The sequence below is a fragment of the Arvicola amphibius genome, chromosome 5 (genome assembly GCF_903992535.2).
Source record: "Arvicola amphibius chromosome 5, mArvAmp1.2, whole genome shotgun sequence".
In the NCBI taxonomy this organism is placed as follows: domain Eukaryota; kingdom Metazoa; phylum Chordata; class Mammalia; order Rodentia; family Cricetidae; genus Arvicola; species Arvicola amphibius.
Genome location: NC_052051.1, coordinates 122,755,920 through 122,769,161, shown reverse-complemented (window position 1 = coordinate 122,769,161; position 13,242 = coordinate 122,755,920). Strand labels below are relative to the sequence as shown.

General features: G+C 41.0%; 1 protein-coding gene across 1 annotated transcript; it reads left to right on the top strand.

Moving 5' to 3' along the window:
• Positions 1 to 16: 16 nt before the first annotated feature.
• On the top strand, positions 17 to 10,154 carry Tmed7 (transmembrane p24 trafficking protein 7). Its single transcript, XM_038330496.1, has 3 exons — positions 17 to 400; positions 4,298 to 4,543; positions 7,348 to 10,154. The coding sequence occupies exons 1-3, from the start codon at positions 197 to 199 to the stop codon at positions 7,582 to 7,584; spliced, it is 687 nt and encodes a 228-aa protein (XP_038186424.1). The 5' UTR covers positions 17 to 196; the 3' UTR covers positions 7,585 to 10,154.
• The last annotated feature ends 3,088 nt before the right edge of the window (positions 10,155 to 13,242 follow it).

The window sequence follows — 13,242 nt, the reverse complement described above, 5'->3', positions numbered from 1 at the left end:
CTCCGCTGGTCTGCCGGCTGTCCCTCCGCGTCCCTCGGCTCTTCCCGGAGCGGCGCCGGTTCCGGCAGCGCGTCTCCTCGGAAACCCGCGCTCGCTCCCGGTCGCACGCGTCGCTGAGGCTCGCGGGTCGGCGGGGGCCGGGCCTGCTGCGCGCGTCGAGGCCCCGCAGCTCCGTTGAGGCCGCCGCGCTGCCGGGATGATGCCGGGGTCGGCGCCGTCGCCGCGCTGGGCAGCCGCAGCGGGCCGTTGGGGATGTAGGCTGCTTCCGCTGCTGTGGGGGCTGCTGCTGCTGTCGGGCCCGAGCGGCGCCTCCGAGATCACCTTTGAGCTGCCCGACAATGCCAAGCAGTGCTTCTACGAGGACATCACTCAGGGCACCAAGTGCACTCTGGAGTTCCAGGTACCCCCGGCTCCAGCCACTGTGGTTGGCCTAACCTGAGTCACATCGGTTATGGGGGCAGGGCATTGTGAATTTCGGAAATGCTTCCTGTGGCTGTGACATTCTCCGGTGTCATTCATTGAATTTAAGCCCTATTAAATAACTTTCTTTTAAGAAATGAAGGTTTTTTTTTTTAAGTTGTTACTGCACATAAATGCCCAGCTCCCTACTCCTGTAATCCACAACTCTAGTGTAATCGGATTTAATATAACTCCATGATCTTTTAGGGTCTTGGGCGGGGGGGGGGGGTTATGACCCCGGACTCTTGGTTACTGCAGACGTGGTTGTAATCTCTCTATTAGAGGATTTTTAAAGATCATCTGTCAAGGGTGTTGTAAAAAAAAAAAAATGTGATTACACCAGAGGCCCTTTCTCATTTTGGGGACAGTGTAAATCAGGAACTTTTCAGTGTGATTTCTTAAAGTAGACTAAAACAGTCTGCCGTTTTTGTTCGTAGGCTCATTTACCATTCCAGCAATTCTGGAGTGCTAGGTGGCTCCTAGTCACCTGTAACTGGAGCTGCATCCCTTTGTTACCAACAACCTCTGCCCTCAACTGGCACTCATATGCACTCACTCTCTCCCAGACACACCCATACACATAATTGGAAATAATAAACGTATATTTTTTAAAAGAAGTGATAATAGCTTAGACTAGGTTAGCATAGTGCGGAAGGAGAAAAACGAAAGGTAAAATCAACAGTACTTGGCAATTTGTGTTTATATTGGTGGTAATACTTGATGAGGGAGGGAGAAGAGACTAAGGATCAAAAAAGAATTGAGGATATTTGTGTGTATCAATTCTCAGCATATATAATTACAAAGGAATTGTAAGATGTAAGTCAGAATTTCCTTTGAGTTCAATATACGTTTCTTGAACTTTAGATAATATGCTTGGTGCTATAACAGTTCAAAAAAAATCTCCTATGTATACAGAATGCCAAATGTTTTATAGATGTTCTTTCTCAAGAAAACTATGAAATAGAGACGAGTTTGTATTCTTTTCAATTGGTGAAACAGAATCCAAGGTGGGCTTAGATCCAAGGTCACCCAACTTGTAAGGAATAGAAATGAGTCTCAAGATGAATTCTATTGTAGTACCACCGTAGAGTAGACACAGTCTGGATATTAAAGTGCGGTGCTACACGGGCAGAATGCTGGCAGGGGACAAAGTGCTCACCAGGGGAAACGTAGTGGAGCAGTGAGGTTTGAGCTGCCTGTGGAAGGATAATTAAGGTTTGGTCTGCAATTAAGCAGAGGAGGAAAGGGCACACTGAAGAGATAGTTTGAAAGTTCCAGCAGGCCTGGCATTAGGCTAAGCTCTGGTACTAAAGTCTTAGCAGGTGGCACTGAAGTAGTAAGAATAGGTTTGCTTGGCCTGGAGAGATGGCTCAGAGGTTAAGAGCAGTGGCTGCTTTTCCAGAGGTCCTGAGTTCAATTCCCAGCAACCCCTGTAACTCATAGCCTTCTATGATGAGATCTGGTGCCCTCTTCTGGCATGCAGGCAGAAAACACTATACATAATATATATTTTTTTAATATTTTGCTTTATGGCTGTGGGGGCTGAGAGTTCTAGGAGGTGATTTTGGATCAGATTGTCCTTTTTTCCCCTGTAACTAACATGATTTGTATTTGGTCTCTGCTCTCCTGTAGCCCAGTTCCTGACTCAGAGCTCTGCTCTAAAGTTTAGTTACCTGTGCCTATATGGCCAGAAGACAACTCAGACAAAACTCAGCTCTAGGTTCTCTGGTTGCAAGGTGTTCCTTTCACACTTGAATGGTCCTGGTCTGAGTACATCTGGCCCAGGTGGCAAAAGGGAAGGGCAAAGAAGGCCCATACCTGATCTCTCCAGATCTCTGTGAGAACATTTGGCAATGATGTTTTGTATTACATTTTCTTGTAATAATCTAGGTTTATAAACATTTGCAGTGTTAGGTCCTGTGATATGTTAGCAAACAAATTCTGTTGAACCCCATTGTCAGTAGAGATGTAAGGCAGAGAGCTTGTGAGGTCTGGGGGTGACAACAGGAAGTTGCTGAGGCAAGAGGTGTTAGGAGGGAGTGCGTGCTGATATGACAGATCTCGACTCTGATAGGGTATAGTGAGTTTTCAAAAGATTTTAAGTGAGGGATTTTTTTTTTTTAATTGAAGGATAAAAATAGATAGGACATTCCCACTCCCACCCCACAAGGAGAAATTGCAAGTTGTGGTGTGCTGCAGCTGACATCAAATATACTGAGACTGCAGAGAGATTAATCCTAAATGTGAATGTGGTATGGTGCCCAGAACAATACAGTCCCTACTACCAGGTTGGGAAACCCCATGTTAGAAGAGATTAGATTTGAGAACCTTTAGGCATTTGGGACCATAGTATATCATGGATTAGTAATGGACCGTTTAAGCCGGGCGGTGGTGGCGCACACCTTTAATCCCAGCTCCCAGCACTCGGGAGGCAGAGGCAGACGGATCTCTGTGAGTTCGAGGCCAGCCTGGTCTACAAGAGCTAGTTCCAGGACAGGCTCTAAAAAACTGCAGAGAAACCCTGTCTCGAAAAACCAAAAAAAAAAAAAAAAAAAGAAAGAAAGAAAGAAAAAAAAGAAAAGAAAGTAATGGACCGTTTAGGATGGTCAAGAAAATGTTGTGATCTTGTGAACAAACAGATGGTGGAATTTGAGTTTGAGATGATACCCAATTTTCGTTGGAACGGGTGAACAAATTTAGAAGAGGTACTGTTAACTAAAGTAAGGTTGCTTATTTGATAGAACAAATGTGGCTGGTTTTATTCAGAGTCCTGTAATCAGGTATGAATATCTAGATATGTTAGAATGAAGACATTTTTCTCTTAGAAGAAAGGGTATTTACTTTTAAAGAGAAGAGTAAATGCACTGTTTATTAAAAGCTTTTTAAAATTGTAGCCCCAAATGTTTTATCTGACCATGTGTGCTGGCATACATGTAATCCCAGCTTCTTTGGAACTGAAGTGGTGAGTTACAAATTTGTAGTCGGCCAAGCAGTGGTGGTGCACGCCTTTAATCGCAGCACTTGGGAGACAGGCTGATCTTGCTCTGGTCTACAGAGAAAGTTTCAGGACAGCCAGGCCTCAGAGAAATCCTGTCTCCAAAAACCAAAACATAAAACTGAAAGGAAAAAAAACATGTGCTGGCTGGAGGGAGAGTTTACCCATTAAAGGCTTGCAACCATATCATGTTTGTAGTCATTCTGATCAGCTTAGCAAGATCTAGTCCACAAGCAAAATCAGGCAAGGCATGTAGCTCATTGGTATAATATTTACATAGATTGCACAGCCCTAGTCTTATCCAACGGGTTCATTCATTCATATTTGTACTTATACGTGTTTGTGTGTATAATATATATGTATACATTATAGCTCTGCAAATACAAATTATATCTCGTGTGACTATTGAAACAAAAGGTCATATAAGTAATAGAAATTTCTTTGAAGTCTAACTTAGACCTCTTTGTCTTACTGATGTATAATGTCATGGTATGTTAGTCAAGAGAATTAAAGCCTGAAAATAACCTTTCTGTACCATCCCACCCACTTTCGTGGTTAGAGATTGCCAAAACTGTTGTCTCACCATGCAACCAGTACAGTTGTCTGAATGGTTGATATGATTAGATTTCATCTCTGCTGTTAGGAGGGGACCTCTTCACTTTCTATAAAGCTTTAGTTGAACTGAAATTTTAACTCTGTCTTTAATCCACTGGTAAAAATCAGGGTCTGTGAAGTTGTGATAGGAAGACCTCTGTCAGTCAGCCTTATTGTCATTTTAGCAAGAAACTTGGTTGATTTTGTTTTCAAATGTTAGCTACCGTGATCACTGTAACTCTCTTCCAGGTGATCACTGGTGGTCACTACGATGTAGATTGTCGACTAGAAGATCCTGACGGTCAGGTGTTGTACAAGGAGATGAAGAAACAGTATGACAGTTTCACCTTCACTGCCTCCAGAAATGGGACATACAAATTTTGCTTCAGCAATGAGTTTTCTACTTTCACACACAAAACGGTGTATTTTGATTTTCAAGTTGGAGAAGACCCACCTTTGTTTCCCAGTGAGAACCGAGTCAGTGCCCTTACCCAGGTAATAAAAAAGAGCTGAAGAGCATTGATTAAAAGGCGAAGAGTACATAATGTAATAGCATGTATTCACTCCTTGATGAACATTGAATTTTGAAATGATTTAAAAATCTAAATTCCTGGGGCTGGAGAGATGGCTCAGAGATTAAGAGCATTGACTGCTCTTCCAAAGGTCCTGAGTTCAATTCCCAGCAACCACATGGTGGCTCACAACCATCTGTAATGAGGTCTGGTGTCCTCTTCTGGCCAGCAGGCATACACACAGACAGAATATTGTATACATAATAAATAAATAAATATAAAAAAAAAAAAAAAAAATCTAAATTCCTGCAGATTAGAATTTAGATAATGAGACCTCTATGGTGCAACTCCATGTTCAAAGATGTTATGAACCCTTAAGTGTAGAGAAAGGAAGAAGTGTTAACGCGGGTGGTAGTTCACAGCTCGTTTCCCATTGCTGGGACAGAGAGCTGAAGATAACCAACCCAGGCGGGGAAGGGTCATTCTGGTTCATGTGTCTTAGTTTGCAATTCTGGTCAGCTAACCTGTGGAGAAGTGTAAGACTGCCAGGAGTGCGCAGTAGAGGAAAGTTGCTCACCTTCACTGCAGCAAAGGAGAGAGGAGGGCCAGGATCCTAGTATACTGTTCAAGGTTGAACCCCCAACGACATAACTCCATTCCAGTAGACATTGTCGCCTAAAGATTCTCTCTTCTCCCATCAGTGGCCAGTGCTTTAGCATATGGCCTTTTGGAACACTGGGGATCTATACCATAGCAGCCACTAAGATAGAAACATTACTTGTTAGGAAATAGCAAGGCTGATAATTCCAGTGTTCTAAAGCATCTTCTTTCAGCTGTGAAGGAATGCTACAGTGTCTTAGATGGCTTTAAATGTGGATGGAGTGTTGGCTTAGCAGTTAAGAGTGCTTGCTGGTCTATAGAGGACCCAGCAGTCATCAGTAACTCTAGTTCCCCAGGATCTGATGCCCTATTCGGACCTTGGTGGGCATACATACATGCAGAAAACACTCGTGTGTGTGTGGGTGTGTGGGCATGTGCGCGTGCATGTGTAAATGAAGAAAAAATCTTAATAAAAAGAACTGCTCTAAATCATTAGAAAATAGAAATAAAGATGAAACAAGATCAGCCATGCATTAATAAATATGGATATGGGACTCACTATTTTGTTCTTTGAATATATATGAAAATTTTCACTTTTAATGATTTAAAAATTAACCTACATCTCAAGAATTGTAGGAATGAATTTAACTTAATTGCAGTAATTTTCTCCAACATAACAGTTCTCTGGTTTTTTTGTGGGTTTTTTTTTTTTGTTTTTGTTTTGTTTTGTTTTTGAGGCAAGGTTTCTCTGTGTAGCACTGACTGTCCTGGAACTCACTCTGTAAACCAGGCCAGCCTCGAACTCACAGATATCTGCCTGCTTTTGCCTCCCAAGTACTGAGATTAAAGACGTGCACCACCACAGTAACAAGTATAACAGTTCTTAATTCGTGCTCCCTGACATAATCCAGGGGGTTCTTACATGTTAATTGCTTATATTGCCTATCAGAAGGTCTTGTTCTATAGTCCAAGCTAGTCTGCAACTCACCACATAGTCCACTTTGTCTACTTGTGCTTGGATCTTCTTGTCCAAACTTGCCTGGTTTCATATTATAGGCATGCATACCTGGCAGTAAAATTTGAGTAAATAGGTTATTTCCTAATGTCTGTGTATTAATTAAAATTAAGACAAATTAGATGTGTCTTTTAAATTTTTCCTACATGGTTTGTGAGATAAAATAGTAATGAATTGTGTATTTCATTTCCAGGATTAGGTTTTTAACAGTAGAATATTAAACCCTGCTGTGTGTGTGTGTGTGTGTACGTGTGTGTACGTGTGTGTACATACATATACATATTTAAAAAGTATAACCATTTTTAAATCAGATAACAATCATACAAAAAGTAAAGTGTCATCCAAGTGGAGGACCGCAAGCCATTTAATAGTGACGCTGAAGCTTGAATATACTGGGCATGTACATATTGGTTTAGTTACTGACCTGACGGAGATTTATTTATCGAAGAGGTAGCTGTTTAGGAAAAGATCATTCTGGGCTGGAGAGATGGCTCAGCGGTTAAGAGCAATTGTTGCTCTTTCAGACGACCCAGGTTTGGCTCCCAGCACCCATGTGGTGGTTCACAACTGTCTGTAATTCCAGTTCTGGGGATCCAGTACCCTCTTCTGGATTCTTCTGGCACCAGGCATGTACATGGTGTACATGCACGTATGTCTGCCAGACATTTCATGTGCATTAAAAAAAACCCTAAAAACTAATGTGAGTAACGGTCATTCTCTTCCCACTGTCAGATTCAATAGTTAGCTATAGATGTTGATAATACTTTGCCTGTTTAAAGTTTCAGATAACTTTGATTAGTTGGGTTTGGGTCTTTTGCATATTTGGTTTATTTTTTAGAGTATGCTGGTTGTGTCCTCTGCTCCCATTATTGGTGAATTTACTAACCTACTATTGTATTCTTTTAGTTCTTAAGAACCTTTTGAAATTTAATAGCTACTGACCTTAACTAAAAAAGGAAAATGTTCACCTTTGTTAGTTTGTGTCCCATCAGCTGCCTTAGAAGTGTGACATCCTGGTTGGGGGCAGGCCTCACAGTGGTTGGTCTAGAAGAGCATCGCTGCCAGAGCAGCTCAGAGTTAGACCAGTGAGAGACTGAGATTAAAAACAGCAGCAGCGGATGCTAGGTGTGGAACTATGGAAGACAAAACTGACTGGAAATGTTTCTGTTTAGATGGAATCTGCTTGTGTTTCCATTCACGAAGCTCTGAAGTCCGTCATCGACTATCAGACTCATTTCCGACTGAGGGAGGCTCAAGGCCGAAGCCGAGCAGAGGATCTAAATACAAGAGTGGCCTATTGGTCAGTAGGAGAAGCCCTCATTCTTCTGGTGGTTAGCATAGGGCAGGTGTTTCTTCTGAAAAGTTTTTTCTCAGATAAAAGAACCACCACAACTCGTGTTGGATCATAACTACGCTTTCAGATGCACCATTGCCACTGTAATCACTGTCCTCTAACCCTAGGTACTGAAGACTTAGCATTGGCAGCATTCTAAAACCCTTCTCATACGTGTTGGGAGATGTGTACGATGCAGATCCCCATGGGGAGAGGACATCTTTTTTTATTTGTAAAGGTGGAAAAACTTTGGACCTTAATGCAGCTATTCATATGAAATACCTAACACCAATGATCTACTTTTTCTTGGTTTATATGTACTCTTCATACACTAAACTTTGGTATTCTGATTCCTTTTAACCATTTAAAAGTCCTTTTCTTAATAGGTAGTTGAGACTTTAAAATACAATCTTAGATTTAATGTCTGTGTATTACAGAGGAAGAAAACTGCCTTTTAATTGTTTATAGTGAATAAAGTTGTGTTTTTAAGAAAACCAAAAGTGATCAACTGTAGCCCAGCCCTATTCTGCACTGCTTAATTTTATGGGGGAAAATAATCTGCCATAGAACTATTAGTCAATATTGATACAATCTTCATTGATATATCATGATATAATTTATTTCTTGCTAGTTTGAAAAATGTACAGGTTTTTGGTTTGTTTGTTTTCTCATTCTATGATTTATAACTAGCTATGTTATTTGTTTAGAGGTGTTGCCACCACTCAGAAAAAATGCATAATAGACCTTAAAAATCAGACCATGTAACTTAGGATAAAGAAGAATATGAGACACTACAATGTGGGTAATGAAATAGAGACATTTTTAGTGAGTTGTCGGTGACATTGCATTTCCAGGGCTTTTACAAAGAAAAGAGGGGATCTGAGTCGTTTGAACGTTCTGGTAAACTGGTTCTTGTCACGTCATCCCCAGCTTCAGTCTACAGTTGTGACCTGGTACCACATAGGTACCATACTCACCATGTGGTGCACTGAGAAGTCAGTTTTTCTCTTCATTTCTGTCTTGTTTTTACAGATTCTGACTAGCAGCCCTAAAATTACAAATTTTGAATGCTGTGAATGTTTCCTATTTTAAAGTCTTTAGAATTGGTTCTACTGTTTGTGTCTTACACCTTGTGTGGATTAAGCTGACTGAAATGAGATTTTGATCCAAGTATTCAGAATAGAATACATAATGATGGAAAATTGTGTAGGTAGCAGGCTTCTCTTCTGTTAAAAAGAGGACAACCATGGCAGTTCTTTTCAGTCATGCCTCTTCACCACAGGTGATGAGAATCAGATGAGTCTCATGCTGTGGAGACTTTAACACTTGACATCATAGGACAGTGACTGACTAGCGATTCTAGTTTCTTACCATTACTGATTAGAGAAGTTGACTCTTAAATCTAAGGCATCTTAAGATGCGTGCGCGCGTGCACACACACACACACACACACACACACACACTTCTGCATGCAAGAGCAAAATGAGTTCAGGTTGTCTTGCTTACTGATTTCAGATGTCCCAGTGTAGAAGGAGTAAACATGTTTTCAATCTCTTAGGGTCTTGAAGACTAGACCACTACTCCTTAAACAGACTTTACAAACAGATTAAGAAGAGTTTAAGATTTTGGAGATTTATCCATTTGAGTTCTTATATTGAAGTTGTCCTGCAGCTTTTTAAAATGTCTCATCTACTTAGCTGTGAATGTTTTAATCACCAATGTTAATGTGGTTACTCAGCATGGGCACATATTAAATGCCATATCTGGTTGCCATGGGCTCTTCAGATACTTTACACTGTAATTAAACAAGAGTCAGGTATAGATTCTGCCAGGTTTGTCATAATAATGCCATCACTTAATCTGTGCCTCTCAAAATGTCATGATAGTAAACTATTACTATAAATCATTTTTAATGAAACCATGAGTCAAACATGAAATCAGAAGTTACCTAATGTCAGAAATGGTATGAATTTAGTTTCATTTCTTAATAGCTGGCTAAATTTTGACAGCTATCTGTTCAACTTGGTATGAATATATATAAGAAAATACATACCCAGCATAAATGCTGTGATACTGTTTTCCTCCTATGATGTATTTTGTAGCTTGTTTTTTTTCTGTAATCTTTATATAAGTTGTTGCAGGAGTTTGAATTTTCCAAATATTTTTTTTGTTTGGTCATATGACTAAATATTTGAACATCATAATTGTATTAATTTTAAAGTAAATAATGGAAAGCAACTTGATACAGAGTTATTTCAATATGAAATATTGAATGAAGATATGTTTTAAGATATTGCTTTGCTAATCTAAACATTCTTTTGTTCTATTAAAACTATAGTTTGTGGCTTGCAACTTTTCCTTTGGGCTCAATTATCACCTTTGAAAATACAGTGGACTGAAGCAGTTTACTGAACGGTTCCATTTATGCCTATGCTATCCATCTTTTCTTTCAATTTCTTAAATGTCTCATTTATAGTTAAATAGGATAAAGCTATCTATGAGTTTTGTTTTCAAAAATTAGGCAAATTAATATATAAATAATACAAAGGATTTTTGTTTACTTTTGAAAAAGAATTTTCTCTAAAGATGGTTCCACAGGATTGCACCAATCAGTTTCATGTAAAATAAAAAATTTAAAAAAAATCAGCAAATTGACTTCACTTGTTTCTATCAGAATTTCTTTCTAAAACTCCTTAGAAATACACAGCTCATAGTACTGTTTCAGACTGAGCAGTATTAATGTGTTAAATGGTTTCAGAGGGGAAAGAAGGACAAAAGAGATCAGCCAGTGTATAGCAACTGGCCAGGTGTGGTGGCATGCAGCACCTTTGATCCTGGCACTCAGGAGACACGGGCAGGCAGATCTCTGAGTTTGGGGCCAGCCTGTCTACAGGGTGAGTTCCAGGACAGCCAGAGCTAAACAGAGAAACCATGTGTATTTCAAAAAATGAAGACAAAGAACAAAAATAACACAGCTCATAGTATTGTTCTGCAACAGTAATGTTTATTTTTCGCTTCATAAAGGAGAACATAGGAGGAACTAACGAAAATAGTATAAAAAGGGTGCAACCACTGCTTTGTTTTTTATCCTTAAAATTCTTAATGAAAATGTTCATGGAAGACATTGATACAATCAGTTGCTCTAAAAGGTATAATTTTTAAGTCAGCTAACTTAGATTGTTTAAAATTTAGTAGCCTTAAGCTGGGTGGTGGTGGTTTGGGAGGCACAGGCAGGCGGATCTCAGTGAGTTCAAGGCCAGCCTGATCTACAGAGTGAGTTCAGAACAGGCTCCAAAGCTACACAGAGAAACCCTGTCCTGAGGGGAAAAAAAAACAAACTTAAGAGTTGACTTGCCATCACCCCACCCACACAGACTAACAAGACACCTGGTTCCTGGGCAGGTCTCTGCAAAGAGGAAACTTACAGTGTATGCAGACTGGCATTTGTTGAACATTTACTCTGGATTGTGAAGGACTGAAAAGTCCTGTTTTTTATCCTTTTAAAAACTTAAGTTTGGGGCTGGAGAGATGGCTCAGAGGTTAAGGGCATTGGCTGTACTTTCAGAGGCCCTGAGTTCAGTTCCCAGCAACCACATGATGGCTCACAACCATCTACAATGAGATCTGGTGCCCTCTTCTGGCATGCAGGCATACATGCAGACAGAATACTGTATACATAATAAATAAAGCTTTAAAAAAAAAGTTCATGTGTGTATGACTAATTTAACATCTTCAAACAATACATGTATGTGTTGTGGTGATTGATGCAACATTTGAAGCAATTTAAAAGAGTGGGAAAGACCGAGTCGGTTTGCCCTGGACGGTAATGACATTTAGCTCATTGGCGCACTTGATGTGTCGAATGGGGAAGTAGGTGTTCGTTAAATCTGTTATTAGTTTGAATGTTTTGGAGGAGAGACAGGTGGAGCAGTATTTATTGATTGAAGTTCTGTGATTGCTAGAGTGGTAAACCTTCCAGCTACCTACATTCAGCATCTTCACCTTACAGCAGGAACGCATGCAAGAAGGTGAAGTTATTGGTATCAGATGGCACTGCTTTCCTTTTTGTCGTGTCCTTAATGAGCTAACCCTTCCTATTGATTACTAAATGGCCTAGCCGGACAAATGATCAGCCTCACAATCACAGTTCAGCCATTATTTTAACTAACCAATTACAACAAAGACTGATTAAAAACTAAACCTTGCTGGTTCCTTCATTGAGGGAAAACTGGGGACATGCTGCTACAAAGGTTAATTTTCCACTGAGAACAAAAGCAGAGGTTTGCAACATTGTCCAAGTCACCACAATAGAGTTTAAGATCACACACACCAGGGACTTAGAGATGCTGGCTTTACTGCTGCTTCTTCGCAAACAAGGTTCTCTGAATTTCTGGGAATGGTCTGGGAGAACCAGAGGAAGAATACTGACCCAACACTAACCTGAATGCATACAGTTAGATTGATGATGTGATTATACATTGTCCACAAGTGGTACACATAAGTAGTTTATAGTTTACTAGAGAAGAAAAGGGGCACTGATTCTAAAAACTTCAGAGGAAGAGGGGCAAAGAAAGGAAACAGAGAAGAGGCGAGGAGAGCACAAAGGCCAAGTGTGGCAACACCCAAGGCAAGGTCCTAAGGAGCTGCAGGGCAGCAGTCTGAGTAGGGACTATCTACTGGCTCCCAAGGTCAGTGGTACAGCCAGTTGGCTGCTGAGAGTGGAGAGTAACTGGGAGGTCTGCGCTGTGTGCCTCTGACAACAGGCTTCCAAGCCCAGTTTGCAATCCGTGGGCTTCCTGGGTTTGGTTAAATTCCTTTCCTCGATAAGCAAGTGGAAATTGTCAGCCAGGCATGGAGGCGCACACACTTTTAATTCCAGCAGAGCCAGAATCCCTAAATTGAAGGCCAGTTTGGTCTAGGTTAAATCTCAAACCCTGGGACAAATGGCTGGGGTGCCTATTTAACATGTCAAAACGAACCTGGCTGCCAGATTCTCGCCGCACCCCTCAAGACCTACCCTTCCCCCAGAGACTCTTTCCTATATAATCCAGATCTTTTGGTTACTCGCTCTTTTACCTTTTGCTATCTCGGCTGCTGCACCTGGTTCCCCTCTTCCCCACCCCACCCCACCCCCGTCCCTCTCCTCGATGTCCCTGCCTCTGACTATGCTCTCCCATATCTGCAGTAAACTTTCTCCTCCAGCGTACCTCAGAGCAGTCGCATCCGTTTTGGTGTTTGTGTTTTTTAAATTTATCCTACTAAGTGAGTTCCAGGACAGCCAGAACTGCATAGTGAGAGCCTGTCTTAAAATCACCAAAATGTCAGAAGCGAGATCTAACTGAATTTTTGAGGTATGTCCAACATTGGAACCTGAGGTAAAAACCGAGTATGGGGACTCCGGAAGGTTTGGAGTTTTACTAGATTCTTCTTGTTGGTTGGTTTGGTTGGGTTTTTTTTGTTGTTGTTGGTCTTGGGCCTTATTTGGACTGTAAGGAACAGATAGAAGCCGAATTCCTTTCCGGGCTTCAACTAGCCTGGACTTTGGGACTTAATTTAAAAGGAGGAAAACAGAAATTCAAAAGGAAGAAAACAAAAAACCAGGGAGCCAAGCCCACATTTGCCTGGGTAGCAGTTCCCCACGGCATTTCCCCTCCTCCGCCCTTGGCCATCTGCTTCCTCCTGGGGACAGTGCACCCCATCCTCCACTCGGTCGTTGGTGGCCCAGTCTGCCAGG

Bases quoted from the DNA above. Each gene is read 5' to 3' on its own strand.
- Tmed7 (XM_038330496.1), top strand. From the start codon at position 197: ATGATGCCGGGGTCGGCGCCGTCGCCGCGCTGGGCAGCCGCAGCGGGC. The intron at 401-4,297 runs GTACCCCCGGCT...ACTCTCTTCCAG, and splicing joins AGTGCACTCTGGAGTTCCAG to GTGATCACTGGTGGTCACTA. The intron at 4,544-7,347 runs GTAATAAAAAAG...GTTTCTGTTTAG, and splicing joins GAGTCAGTGCCCTTACCCAG to ATGGAATCTGCTTGTGTTTC.